The following is a 12966-nucleotide window of genomic DNA, read 5'->3' as shown; positions in this document are numbered from 1 at the left end:
TTTCCGAATTTCCCCCAAAATACATAACCCTCATGAAAAGTTAGTGCAGGAAGTCAGTTTGGAAACCGAACAGCTACATTTGTGGCCCCAAAGCCCAGGTTCTTTCACCCTACGGGGAGCAAATGATGGAGACTCTCCCAGTGCTCAGTAGAACAAGGAGAGTGTCCACACCCAAGGGGCATGTGTCCCAGGCCCCTGGGGATGTGTCTTTGCAGGGAACGTGGCTCCCAAGGGGAATCCATGGCCTTGCAAGCCTAGGCCATGACTTATAGGATGATGCCTGCCAGGCTGTCTGTCCCCTGAGCCCACACGGCCTGATCAACACCCGCTCAACACCAGTTCAATTCAGCCGTGGTTCAGTGGGCATCGAGGGGGTGCAGGCTCCCAGCTAAGAACTCATAAATGAGCACTATTCACCCTGCGCCCGAGGACATCCCCAGAAGAGGAATCTGTGGTGAACTGACATTTCTGCCTTTAGTGTTGGTAATCTAAGCTGTAACAGCGTGGAGGAAGAGACCTCCACCGCAGCTGGGGAGAACTCCAAAGGCACCTGACATCTGAGCAGGCTCTTAGGGATGAAGCACATTTTTTTCCAGGTGGGAAAAAGAAAAGAAAATCACACATGTAGAAGGGGAAACAGCACAAGGAAAGGAAGGTAAGGGATAGATGTTTGAGGAAAAGCCAAGTTTCCAGTTCCCATCCAGAGTGACCTGGCTACGAGCCCTCAGCTCAGCAGGGAATACACCCCTGTCATGCAAAATGCAGGAAGGCTCCCACACTTCCGTCTGGCCTCTCCCCCTGCCCACCTCAGGGGCAGCAGTAGGATTGGCTGGCCAGACTTCTGGGTACGGCACCTGCCACCTCCTTTCCATCACCATGCCTGTGCCTCTGCTAATGAGACTCTGGGATTAGGCCGCCTCCCACCTGCCCCCTCCCCCCAGCCAGCAGGGGAACAGCAGCATGACATGTCCGAGCGCCCGCCCTGAGGTTCATGTGTGGAAATCAGCGAGCTAGCGACGGTGAGACTAGAAGTTGGGACAAAGTCTAGGGTGCAGGCCTGCATCAGGTGGTTCCAGGCAGGGGTCCCCCTGGTGGAGGGAGGGGCCCTCTGCAGGGCTGGGAGGACTGTGGTGGCACAGTAGGAATGGCAGGCATGCCAGAGTCAATGTTCCGAGGGTCCAGAGACACTGGGTCTCGGGGCTCCCTGGGACCAGGTTGACAAAAGGAAAGCCACAGGAGCCAGGGCAAGCTCTGGCCCGAAGCTCTGGGATTTGAAGGGTTCGATTTGGCTCTGTGTGGCCTTGGGCTAGTCTCCTGCTCTCTCTGGGCTTCATTTTCTCCTCTGTCCAGCAAGGAGTTCTGACGACTGATCTGGAGGGGATCTTTAGAGAGCTTCCTGCACCCGGCTCAGGACCAGCACCCGTGAACCTGAAGATTCCCTCAGATCTTCCGACCCCCCTGAGCACTTTACACCCCTCAGGCCTTCAGCCCCTCCTGGTGATATTGTTCAATGTGGCTCCTTGGGGGCTGTGGTGATGGCTTGGCTGGCTTGCCTCCTGTCAGCACCTTTTCCTCTTTGGATTCCATCTGTGAAGCCATCCCATTACTCCTGGCCCAGAAGAAAAAGACCAGAAAGGCAACCTAGCCTCATCAGAGAAGGGGGGGGGAGAGGAGAGAGAGAGAGAGAGAGAGAGAGAGAGAGAGAGAGAGAGAGAGAGAGAGAGAGAATATGCTGGTGGCAGAGCAGGTAGAGGGAGAGAAAGAATTCCTGTTCAGGCACAAAGGATTAGGATTGGGGACCCCCTGAGGACATCAGGAGGAATGAGAAGTCTAAGTGGACGGCTCTGCGCAGGCCCCACCCCCAGCTGGTGGACACGCCTCCTCTGCCCCCAGCGCTGGCAGTCTTTCCCTCAGAGTCCCAGTCTCTCTGGAAGCTAACTCCATTCAGGAGCCCAAAGCATCCAGAAGGGTAAGGCTCAAGGTTGGAGGCCTCAGGCTCGTGGGTATGCACGTGAGGGGCCAGGGAGGGGCAGGAGGGAGGACAGGGAAGGCCTCAGACCCCGTCCAGGGATGTTGCAGGAGGCTTGGGGGATGGGCAGTGACTCCTGCCTTGGGAACTGTTTTGAAGGCTATGTAGTTGAGTTTGGAGCTGGCACCTTGGCCCAGATGAAGCCACAAAGGGAGTGATCTGGCTTTGGGGAGGGCTATGGTGGGGTACACACATACCCAGGAGCACCTCAACACTCCTCCCCTAGCATTCCTTCACACTCACACCCAAGCGCAAAAAACTCCAGTCTCTCATCGTCTGTGTCTAAGAAGCTGATCTCCCAGTCTAGCTCAGGAAGTACCTTTTTCCCCTTTTTTTTCTTTTAAACCACTGCATGTCAGATGGTGAGCTGTCTCTCCCAGCAGGCTGGGTGTTGCTGAGAAGGGTTGTGACTTATTCTTTCTTGTACCTTTTGAGGCAAATCCTATGCCTGGAACGTAATAGACCTCCCTACAGTGTCTGTTGAGCAAATGGGTGAGGAAAGCCCCCCTGAGCCTCCTTGATGGTGGGTTTTCTCTAAGTCTAGTTTACTGAGGAACAGCCGTGCTCTGGGTATGTGGCTGTTGATGACAGGAAGTTTGCTTAAATGCACAGTGTGCATTTGCCGAGCTTGTCTGTGACCAGTGATCTAGCCTATGCTAGGTGTGTTTCAGGTGCCTGTGTGAGGCAGTACCAACAACACAGGGACACGGCTGGAGATGGCCCTAGCCGCAGCCCAGCCTGGAGCTTCAGCACAGGATAACGATGCCAAGTGGACATATGTGATGAACTCAGAGTGTGCGCAAGCATGGGAGGGGGGAGGGGGGACACGCGTGTGGGTCGTTCTCAGGAAGCTTCAGCTGCTCTCCTTCTGCCCCGCCCCCACACCCGGGTTCTCACCGCCAGGATCCCATGAAGTTCTGGGCTTTGCTGATTCTGCTGGCCCTGCTGCTCCAGGAAGCAGGGCCAGCTTCTCTCTTGAAGAAGGAGAGGAAGAGGAGGGAAGAGCAGAGCCCTAGAGAAAGCGAGACGTACACACTTCCTCATGTGGGGACTGATGTCCTGAGCCTGGATGACTACCATGAGATCATTGACCTCAGCAGCTACGAGGAGCTCACAGACTACGGGGGGCAGCTCCCTGAGGTGAGGAATACTGCAACCCAGTGCATTCCCTGCAAGAAACAGGGTCAGACAAGAAGTTATCAAGATCCTTTCTCAACAAATATGGCGGGCATGGTGGTCCTACTCAATAATTCCAGCTATGCAGGGTTGAATGCAAGACCTCGTCTGAAAAATAACTGAAGAAGGAACGGGCTGAGTGCAGCTCAAGTGGCAGAGTGCTTACAGAGCAACAGGAAGGCCTTGAGTTCAAACCCCAGTGCCAGCAAGAAGGAAGGAAGGAAGGAAGGAAGGAAGGCAGAGAAAGAAAGGGAGGAAGGGAAGGAGGGAGGGAGGGGGTAGGGAGGAGGAAGGGAGGGAGGGTAGGAGGGGGGAAATTTGGTGGGACCCCTTCCTTAGGAGTCCCACATCCCCTCCCACATGCCCTGGGTCTCACTGGGGTGGGGTGAGCAGGGCCCTTGGGTTCTCTAAAAGGACATGTCTCTGACTTTTCTCAGACTTTTGCGCAGTCTGAAGTTTTCCCAGCACTTCTGGCTTCATAGTGGGCCTGGTAGGGTCCACTAGCCTAGAAGTCTCCAGCTACCTGTGGGCCTGGGAAATCTGGAGGTCCAGGTTCCACCTCTGCCTTGACCCCAGCTGACTGCCTGATCCTCCTCTCTCTCTTCTCTGGGCCTCAGTTTCCTCATATGTGCAGTAAAGATGCTCCACTGGCTGCTCTTAAACATTTCCTGCCACCCTGCTCCTTCTCTATTCTCTGCATGTTCAAACTAATCTCTAAGATTCCCAGTGGCTGAAGTCATGTCCTTCTGGGGACCAGGCCCCCGACTCTGCTATGTGCCTGCAGGTTGAACGGAGCAGTGTGGCTCCTCTAGCCAGGACCAGCCCCCCACAGAGCTCTATGTCTCCAAGGACACCCTCGCCAAGCCTCCCCGTGACCAGGCCCACCGAGCCAGGCCTGCGGCACTCCCTGACCAGCGTTGGTAAGTGTAAAGTCAACGGGGCCCCATAGCCACAGGCCTCAGGCCAAGCAGCCATGACCAGCACCGGAGGCAGTGATACAGTGGAGCATGGTAAGAGCTATGGAGCCTTGGATCCATGCCGGCCCTTCTCAGCTGTGCCAGGAAGGGAGACTGCCACAGTAAAAATGAGTGGCGGGGGGGGGGGGAGCAAAGTTCAAGGCTGGCTGTCCCTAATACTTTTGTGATTGATTGCACAAATTGTATAGGAATCAAAGCAATGCCAGAACTCCCGTGGGTCCTAGCAAAGCCACCCTGCCTTAATTAAGAACATCACCCCAGGAGCAGGTGGAGTGGTAATTAGATTAGAGACAATTAAAAGCCTGTAGAGAAGAATAAATAACTTTGTGGCTGTCACTTGGCATGAGGGAACATGGAGCGATCTCACCACCTTCAGCTTCAAATCGACTCCTTCCCGGCGCTCTTACCTTCTCTCGTGCCTGCCGGGGCCCTGGGATGCTTGCATTAGAAACTGGGGCAGAGGAGAGATGCAGCTTACCCCGGGCTTGCTGGCACTCAGCACTCCTGTATTCCTCTGGGATGTTCGCCGGAGTGGGCCTGGGGCACGGGAACATCAGCCAGCTCATCCGTCAGGGGACCAAGGGCCTTTCAGAGCCATCAGACCTAAAGCGATTATGAAGGGCTCCTCTGAACTTGTCTTCCAAGACCTCAGAGTAAGAAAGGCTTGAGGGCCCCCAAGACCTACTCCTGCCATCCCCGCTGACCGAGTACCTCCTGAGTGGTGCTGATACTGGTCTCCAGTAATCCCTGTGCTTTGGGACGGCTGGGATAGAAACTCCGTGCCCGCTTCGGTTGCATGAGCTGGTGGAGTCCTCTCCACTTCTTAGGTTTTATTTTTTAGACAGCATTTCAATCTGTAGTCCAGGCTGGCCTTGAACTCCCACTCCTCCTGCTGCAGCCTCCTCAAGTGCTGTGATTACAGGCATGCACCACCAAGTCTGGCTAAGCAAGGGCTCTGTCACAGAGCTGCCCTTTCCAGTCCTTCCTCTTGACTTCTTGTGGCCAGCATGAGCTGGATGGTCTGGCCTTGGACTGGGAATAGGAGAGGGCTATTTCCCAGGGGGGAAATCTCAATATGGATGCCAGTGGAGGGAAGTGAGTGCTGGGCAGGCACCGCCCCCTTCCGCCTCGGACCTCCCCGCCCACCCCCCAGCTCTGTAATATCCCTTGGAGCAGCACAAAACATGTCCAACTCCTCTCTCCGACGGCAGCTGGCCAAAGGGGTGAACTGGCTATTCCACTAAATTCTGGCTTTTATTTCATCTGCATCCCCCTGGCTGGGAACCAGGCAGGAGCCCTGGGGAACAGACTGAAAAGAGGCCCTAGAAACAGCCACGCAGACCCGGGAAAACCTACAAAGGATAGGAGTCTGATGGAAGCACAGAGGGGCTTGTACTGAGCGATCACTTGGGAACCCAATTCTCCAAGGCCGATGTATGTGCAGTGGCCCTGCTGGGTGTGTCATGCCAGCCCATTCTGGGCAGCAACCCATAAGCCATCCAGAGGCCCAGATAATCGGGTGCCAGTGGCTCACACTGGTAATCTTAGCTACTCAGGAGGCTGAGATCTAAGGATCATGGTTCAAAGCCATCCTGGCAGCAGCAAAGTCTGTGAGACTCTTACCTCTAGTTAACCACCAAAAAGCTGGAAATGGAGGTGTGGCTTAAATGGAAGAGCATCAGCCTTGATCAAAAAAGCTAAAGGACAGCATTTCAAGCCCTGAGTTCAGGCCCCAGTGTAGGCGCGCACGCGCGAGCGCGCGCGCGCACACACACACACACACACACACACACACACACACACACACACACACACACAGGAGGCATAGACAGCCCTGGTTCAGACCTTCCCTGAGGAGGAGAAGTCCACAGGCCACAGAGGCTGATGGGACTCTGACCAGGGGGGTCTCCCTTTATTCTGTCTTCCACCTGGGCCAGGCCTGCCCACCTGTCTGGTCTGTGTGTGCCTCGGGTCCTCCGTGTACTGTGACGATGCTGATCTGGAGGACCTCCCTCCTCTTCCCCGGACCACTGTCTACTTGTACGCTCGCTTCAACCGCATCACACGCGTCAGGGCTGGAGACTTCAAAGGGCTGAGTGCGTATTGCCCTGAGCAAAGGGGTAGAGGTGGGGGGGGGAGGGTGCGCTGGCTCCTCTCCTTTGCCCCTGACCACACAAACAGTGGTCAGACCGGCCACCTGCATGGGGATTCAGCTATTAGCGTGGCGGCTCTCTACCTGTCAGAGCGGCATAAGTCTAGATCTTTCCAAACTCTCTCCTTGAAGAGTTGACCACCATCATAGCTGGTTCTTGTTTATTCTAAGGAAGTCGGGTACAATCCAGCCAACATCTGGGGTTGTCCCAGAAACCATAGCTCTTGGGCTACTGGGCAAAAGTGAGAGCATCCTTAATCTGCCCTCCACCACACAGAGCTGTTTGATTGCTGCTTCATGCCTCATGCTCTGCTGAAGTGCAAGACCTGGTTCTCCTCCATCGTCCACCACTAGTTGCCCATGGCCTTTCTGGGCCTCAATGCCCGGGGCTGTATGGGGTGGGGAAGCCAGGGGATCCAGAGACACCTGGGTTTGCTGGTTCTTGCCCTGGAGAAGCTTCTTCTAATTGGAAAGTCACTGCCCAGCCAGAATGCCTAGGGAAGGGGCTAAGGAGTCCAAGGGTTGTTTCAAGGAATCTGGGTTCAGGCTGCTATTTCTTCTTGTTGGACCTAAGGTGGGGCTGCTCAGAACCCCACCCCCCATCTTGGGACAGTGGAGCAGGGCACACAGGCAGGTCCAACAGGGGCAAGCAAGCAGTGCATGCCAGTCCATGCCAGCTCTCTGCTCTTCCCCCATGTCTCTCAGCGAAACTGAAAAGGATTGATCTCTCCAGCAACCTCATCTCCTCCATCGACGCCGACGCCCTCCACCTGCTGCCCGCGCTGCAGGACCTGATTCTGTCCGAGAACCAGCTGGCAGCCCTGCCTGGGCTGCCCAGGGGCATCGAGCTCCTGGATGCGCGCAGGAACAGGCTCCGGAGCTCGGGGATACAGCCTGAGGCATTCGGGGTGAGCTGGGCCTTCCATCCACCATGGACTACCTGCTCCCCCACACTGGGTCCTCTGGGTATCCCTGCTCTACCTATGTTCTGGGGCTCAAAAATCAATGCTCATTTTTTCATTCTTTTCTAGACGATGCTGGTGTTTTACAGCATGTGGTCTCCATACCCTTCTTAAAGGGGAAAAGCAGTCAGGCCCGTTTCTGGGAATCGGGGTGAGGGAGCAATTCTTTCCCCCCTTCCTTCCCTCTTCCCTCCCCTTTTTCTTCCATTTCCTTCCCCTCCTCCTCCCCCTCTCCCTCCCACCTCTCTCTCTCTCTCCCTGTAGACACCTGGGGCTTGTCTTGGCTCCATTCACCTCTCTGCACACCAGGGTCCTCAGCACGCCTGCCCATTCTCCCCGAAAACATTGGCTTACCCAGAGCTTTGACCACCCTCAACATATTCTTTTCCTTCCGAAATCCACCCCCGCGTGACTCATCCTTGTCTGTCTATGATTAAGTTCTCTCAGTCTGATGGGTTGTTGACGGGCCAGTTTTGATGGCAAGGTTGAATGACACAAGTATGGTCCCATGGGGCTGCCCGTTCAACCAAGCTAAGAAGCACAGGGTAGTCCTCCTGACCCCAGCATGCGCGCCCAAGTGTTAAGAACGGCCTTTCCAAGCCAGCTGTGCCCTCTAGTCTCAGCATCTCCATTTAGTGTCACTGCCAGGTTCAGTCACAGTACAGTCGCAGTACAGTGTCGCAAGCTGGGTGTCATCTCACGCCTATAATCCTAGCTACTCAGGAGGCTGAGATCTGAGGATCATGGTGTGAAGACAGCCCAAATTCAATAGACAGACAAATTCAATAGACTCTTTATTTTCTTTCTTTCTCTTTTTTGTTTTTTTGGGGGGAGGGTTTTTTTGGTCATGGGGCTTGAACTCTGGGCCTGGGCGCCATCCCTCAGCTCTCCAGCTCAAGGCAAGCGCTCTACCACTTGAGCCATAGTGTCACTTCTAGTTTTCTGGGTGGTTAATGGGAGATAAAAGTCTCACAGACTTTCCTGCCCGGACAGGCTTTGAACCACAATGTCCGGCACCACGCTCAATAGACTCTTATTTCCAATTTAACCAGCAAAAAGCCAGAAGAGGTGGGTGTGGAAATGAGAGTCTCACAGACTTTTCTGCCCAGGCTAACTTTGGACCTCAATCCTCAGATCTCAGCCTCAGGATTACAGGCGTGAGCCACCAGTGCCCACCACTCTCTCAGGTGTGTGTGCAGTGGTCCTGAGTTGGGGAACCCAGTGTAGTGTCCATAGCACTGTGGAGGTGGACGCCCAAGCCTGGCTGTAGGCTCTCTGGCCTCAGCCTTCCCACCTCGAGGTGAAGAGCTAGGATTACCAGATAGCTGATCTCCCAGCGGCTCAGCCCCAGAGACACCCTGGCCCTTTCCATATTAGGATGTGTGTATGTGTCTGGACTCAGGGTGTTTTTCCTCAGCCCAGATAAGGCAGGGGCTTTGGAGGCAGAGGCTGCTGGGCTGGAGGCAGAGTCACAGATCTGATCTTGTTTCCTCATCTGTAAAGCAAGAGCGGTAATGCCTACTTGACACAGTTGCTGCAAGATTAAACAGTGCTGGGACATGCCCTAGAAGCAGACACTCTATGAATGGTCATTCTCTATTTTCTTTGTTGGTCAGGGCCTAGGCACTGTTCCTGAGCTTTTTCACTCAAGGCTAGTGCTCTACCACTTTGAGCCACAGTGCCACTTCCAGAGGGTAGTTGGAGATAAGAATCTCTTTCCTGCCCTGGCTGGTTTTGAGCTACGATCCTCAGATCTCAGCCTCCTAAGTACTTAGGATTACAGGTGTGAGCCACCCGCACCTGGCTTGATTTTTTTTTAACCTTTACCAGATTCGAGTAGTGCTATCACACTGGCCTGCTCAGTCTGTCTCTGCGTGATTTGGACCTCATTCTGTTGGTCTAATACCTCCTAGGTGAGCTCTGTGAATGCTCAAGCTTAGCATTGGAAGATTTCCAATGGCAGAGAAGTTGAGGCTGAGCTGCAATGTCCCCTGTTCCTCCCATCTACCCCAGCCATTATCATGCTCTCCTTTGCCCCTCCAGCCAACCTACCCCACATGTTTGCACTCAGTGGCAGCGACTTTCCTTTGGCATCTAATTGGAGGCAGTGTACGTAAGCTCCTTAAATAATAGCATCCTGAGCCAGGCACTGAGGTGCATGTCCATAATTTCAGCACTCAAGTGGTGGAGGTATGAGGATCACAAGTTCAAGGCCAGCCTGGGCTACATAGACAATTTCAGGCCAGGTGTATGGTGAGACTCTGTCTCAATAAATAAATACATCAGTATCCTCCATAGCACCAGCACAGGGTAGAGCACCCTGAATGAACAAATGGTGCCACCTTTAGCATTGTCCTCATGGGCACCTCCTCAGTGCAAGAGTCCTCCAGGATCTACTCACCCCCTACCCTCTCTCTGTCTCCAAAGGTGCTGGAGCGGCTGCAGTTCCTCTACCTGGCAGACAACCTTCTGGATGCCATCCCGGGGCCTCTGCCTCTGAGCCTGCGCTCTCTGCACCTGCAGGTGAGGTGCCCAGGCTAGAGCAGGGGAGGAAAGCAGGTGGGGAGGGGCAGCCCTTCCTGGTAGCTGGGGTGTATGGGAGTTGAGACCCCGTCCAGATGGCTCTCCATGGCTCCAGTTCCATTTTCTCCAGTTCTGTTTTTCAAACCCTTCTTCTCCCTCTGCCTTGTATTTCTGCATACTCACCAGCTTCCTCTCCCCCCACCCGTTCTCTCTTGTGCTCCCCTCTTTCCTCCTTTGTGTCTCTCTCCCCAGCCGGGCCTCCGTCTCTTCCTCTCTCCCCTTCTTCCCTCCATCCCTCCTAATCTCTTCCCTTTTTGTTCCCCATCCTCCGTGGCATTGTCTTCTGGTCCCTGGGTGTCTGGGGCTCTGTGCACTGCCCTGTTTCCTCCAGCTTCCCAGGAAAGGCAGGGCTGGTGGCAATGACTATGTGCCGTGGGTGCTGCCCCACCTCGCATTGGGCCTCACCTGCTCACGTTCCTTCCAGAATAACAAGATAGAGAGCATGCAGAGAGACGCCTTCTGTGATCCTGCGGAGCACAGACACACCCGCAGGCTTCTGGAGGACATCCGCCTGGACCGCAACCCCATCAACCTGAGCCTCTTCCCGGAGGCCTACTTCTGCCTGCCACGGCTCCCCGTTGGCCGCTTCACCTAGAGTGGCTAACGTCACCTAGCCGCCACCACCCTCTTGTCCAGGCAGAGCCCAGGGAACCAGCGTCTCAATAGCAGTCTTCAGCTCAATCACTAGTAGATAGGCTTGTGATCTAGTCATACACACACACACACACACACACACACTCACGATGCATTTCCTCCTCCTCTTCCCTTAACACCTCTGGCTCCTGGCTCTGAGAACAGAAGTAGCAGCAGAGATCTTTCCCACATTCCCATCTCTCCTAAGGGCACAGAATGCCAGGAAAGCTGAGCATGAGGAGGGGGAAGGGAGAGAGGAAGGACAAGGAGGCAGGGGAAGAAGCAGAGCTGGAGGGGCAGGGGAAAGGAGGGAATCAGCCCTGGCACTGGCAAGAGCTGATCATCACATTTTCTGGAATTGTCTATTGTTAAATATAGCCATTATGAAAAAAAAATCAAAGGATATATCCTCGTAATTAAATGTATTGTGTTGAAAACAAATGTAATAAACACTCCAAATGCATCAGTTCTTAATCATTTTACTGTATTTTGTTATTAATCAGGTTCTTCCATTTTGTTTGGTACCAGTACGGGGGCTTGAACTCAGGGTCTGGGAGCTAGCTGTCCCTTAGTGTTTCTGCTCAAGGCTGGAATGCTACCACTTGAGCCATAGCTCCACTTCTGGCTTTTGGTGATTAACTGGAAATAAGAGTCTCAAGGATTTTCCTGCCTAGGCTGGCTTAAAAATACAATCCTCGTATCTCAGCCTCCTGAGAATCTGGTGTTACAGGCCCACACTGGTGACCGGGTTTTTGAAGGTATTATATCCAAGTGGCATGTGCTACTAGGTACCTCTTCTCACCCCCTCCTTCTGTGGCATTCCATTGGTAGTTTGAAATTGGCCCTGGTGGGAGATTTATACCATGGGAATCCACAAATTCTATAAATTAGCTTTTCTGGAGAGTTGGTTGTTAAAATCTTGCCAGCATGCCAATGGGGAGAAAAGCTAGCTATATAAACTAGCCCTCCTTCACGCCTTAGATACCTCCTGAAGGAAAGTAGAGTTTCAATAGGGTGTTAACAAATTCTTTGCTTTTCCTTGGCCTGGACCTCCCATTCATTTTCAGGGAGCCATGCAGAAGGAGGAAGAATAGTTCTGAATCCTTACCTAGTCTCCTTCTGAGTAGGGCTGAACTCTTTCCTGGTTCTTGCACCGGTCTATCATAGTCCCTGATTCTGGTTCCCTGGGTTTTCTTTCCATTCTTTCTTACATGTTCAGCCAGCAGAGGGCAGCCTTGTGCAAAGATAAATAAATAAATATTGCCTTTACCCACCTGCAGTCTTTGGATACTGGGCGGGGCCTGCTGTGTTGGGAGGATGGTAAGAATTACTATTGTTCGGCTGACTTGATCTGTGAATGGTTAGGAAATAGCAACGCAGGGATGAGACACAGGCAGACGATGCCTCTGCTCATCCAGCAGGGATTTTGTGGAGCACTTGCCCTGCCATATGCCAGGCACTGTGTTGCTGTAATAATATGGTATGCAATGAATACATACTTTGTCCTTGAGGAGTTCAGAACCCAGTGTAGAAGACAAGTGTTGACAAATCACCACAGAAATAACCATAACATTCTGTGTATAAAGGGAATGAATACACAGACAGCCACAGGAGTGTGCAGGGGGGTAACCAAGCATCGGGGTCTGGAAGACCTCCCTGTAGAACTGACATTGAAGCCAAAACCAAAGATGGAGTACAACTAAGCCACGCCATGGGTTGCCTAGGCAACCACTCAGGATTCCAGGTGATCCTAGAGTTGGAAGGGACAGGTGTTTCTTGTGGCCCCATTTCCCTGCCTCCCTCCACCCCCATCTAGCACCTCACCAAGCACTTTAGATTCTCACACAGTCCTGTAAAAAAAAAAGTCCTGTAGAAAAGCCACTCACCCAGCTCACATGGCTGACTGAAGCGTGGACCAAGGCTTGGGAGGTCTTGGAGGTGAGGTACCTGGCTGGGTGCCTGCTTCTCTCCTAGAGACCCAAGAATTCCAGTGCACCTCACCCGGGGAAGACCAGAGACGGCAAGGGACCAGTGGACACTCTGTGTGTCTGTGTGTGCGCTCATGCGTGTGTGTGTGTGTGTGTATGTGCGTGAACACGTGCACGCCTACAAGCATACACAAGCATGTGCATCTCTCTGTCTCTCATCAGTGGAGGAGAGACATCCCATTCCTGTACATACTCCATATTCCCTACCATAATCCCGTTTTATTACATGGTGGGAAGTTTTAAGATCTCTCACTGCAGAGACCCTGCATTGAAGGATCTCTACATATGAGATTTTTTCCACAACTGGGGTTTCTGGGTACAGAAAACCACACATGCCCATGGTGACTGCATTCCTCCAAAATGTCCCCAGGGCCCTGTTCTGCTGTGGGCTGGGTCATTCCTGGGCTCTTGGAGTTTTTGACATGCTGTCATGGAAGCTTGGTGTGCTTTGCCTCATTCAGGTCCA

General features: G+C 53.4%; 1 protein-coding gene across 2 annotated transcripts; it reads left to right on the top strand.

Annotated features, from left to right (window-relative positions):
- Nucleotides 1–1931: 1931 nt before the first annotated feature.
- On the top strand, nt 1932–10933 carry Optc (opticin). 2 transcript variants are annotated; one of them, XM_070041463.1, is made up of 7 exons: nt 1932–1969; nt 2933–3169; nt 3990–4125; nt 6120–6278; nt 7040–7242; nt 9724–9819; nt 10304–10933. In XM_070041463.1, exons 2-7 carry the CDS (start codon nt 2939–2941, stop codon nt 10472–10474), a joined length of 996 nt encoding a protein of 331 aa, XP_069897564.1. In that variant the 5' UTR covers nt 1932–1969; nt 2933–2938; the 3' UTR covers nt 10475–10933. The 2 variants fall into 2 exon arrangements, with proteins under 2 accessions (XP_069897564.1, XP_069897565.1); XM_070041464.1 differs by lacking the exon at nt 6120–6278.
- The last annotated feature ends 2033 nt before the right edge of the window (nt 10934–12966 follow it).

The sequence above is a fragment of the Dipodomys merriami genome, unplaced genomic scaffold (genome assembly GCF_024711535.1).
Source record: "Dipodomys merriami isolate MVZ:Mamm:240054 unplaced genomic scaffold, mDipMer1.0.p SCAF_31, whole genome shotgun sequence".
In the NCBI taxonomy this organism is placed as follows: domain Eukaryota; kingdom Metazoa; phylum Chordata; class Mammalia; order Rodentia; family Heteromyidae; genus Dipodomys; species Dipodomys merriami.
Note: the sequence above shows the minus strand (reverse complement) of the source record. Positions and strands in the feature narration are given on the sequence as shown.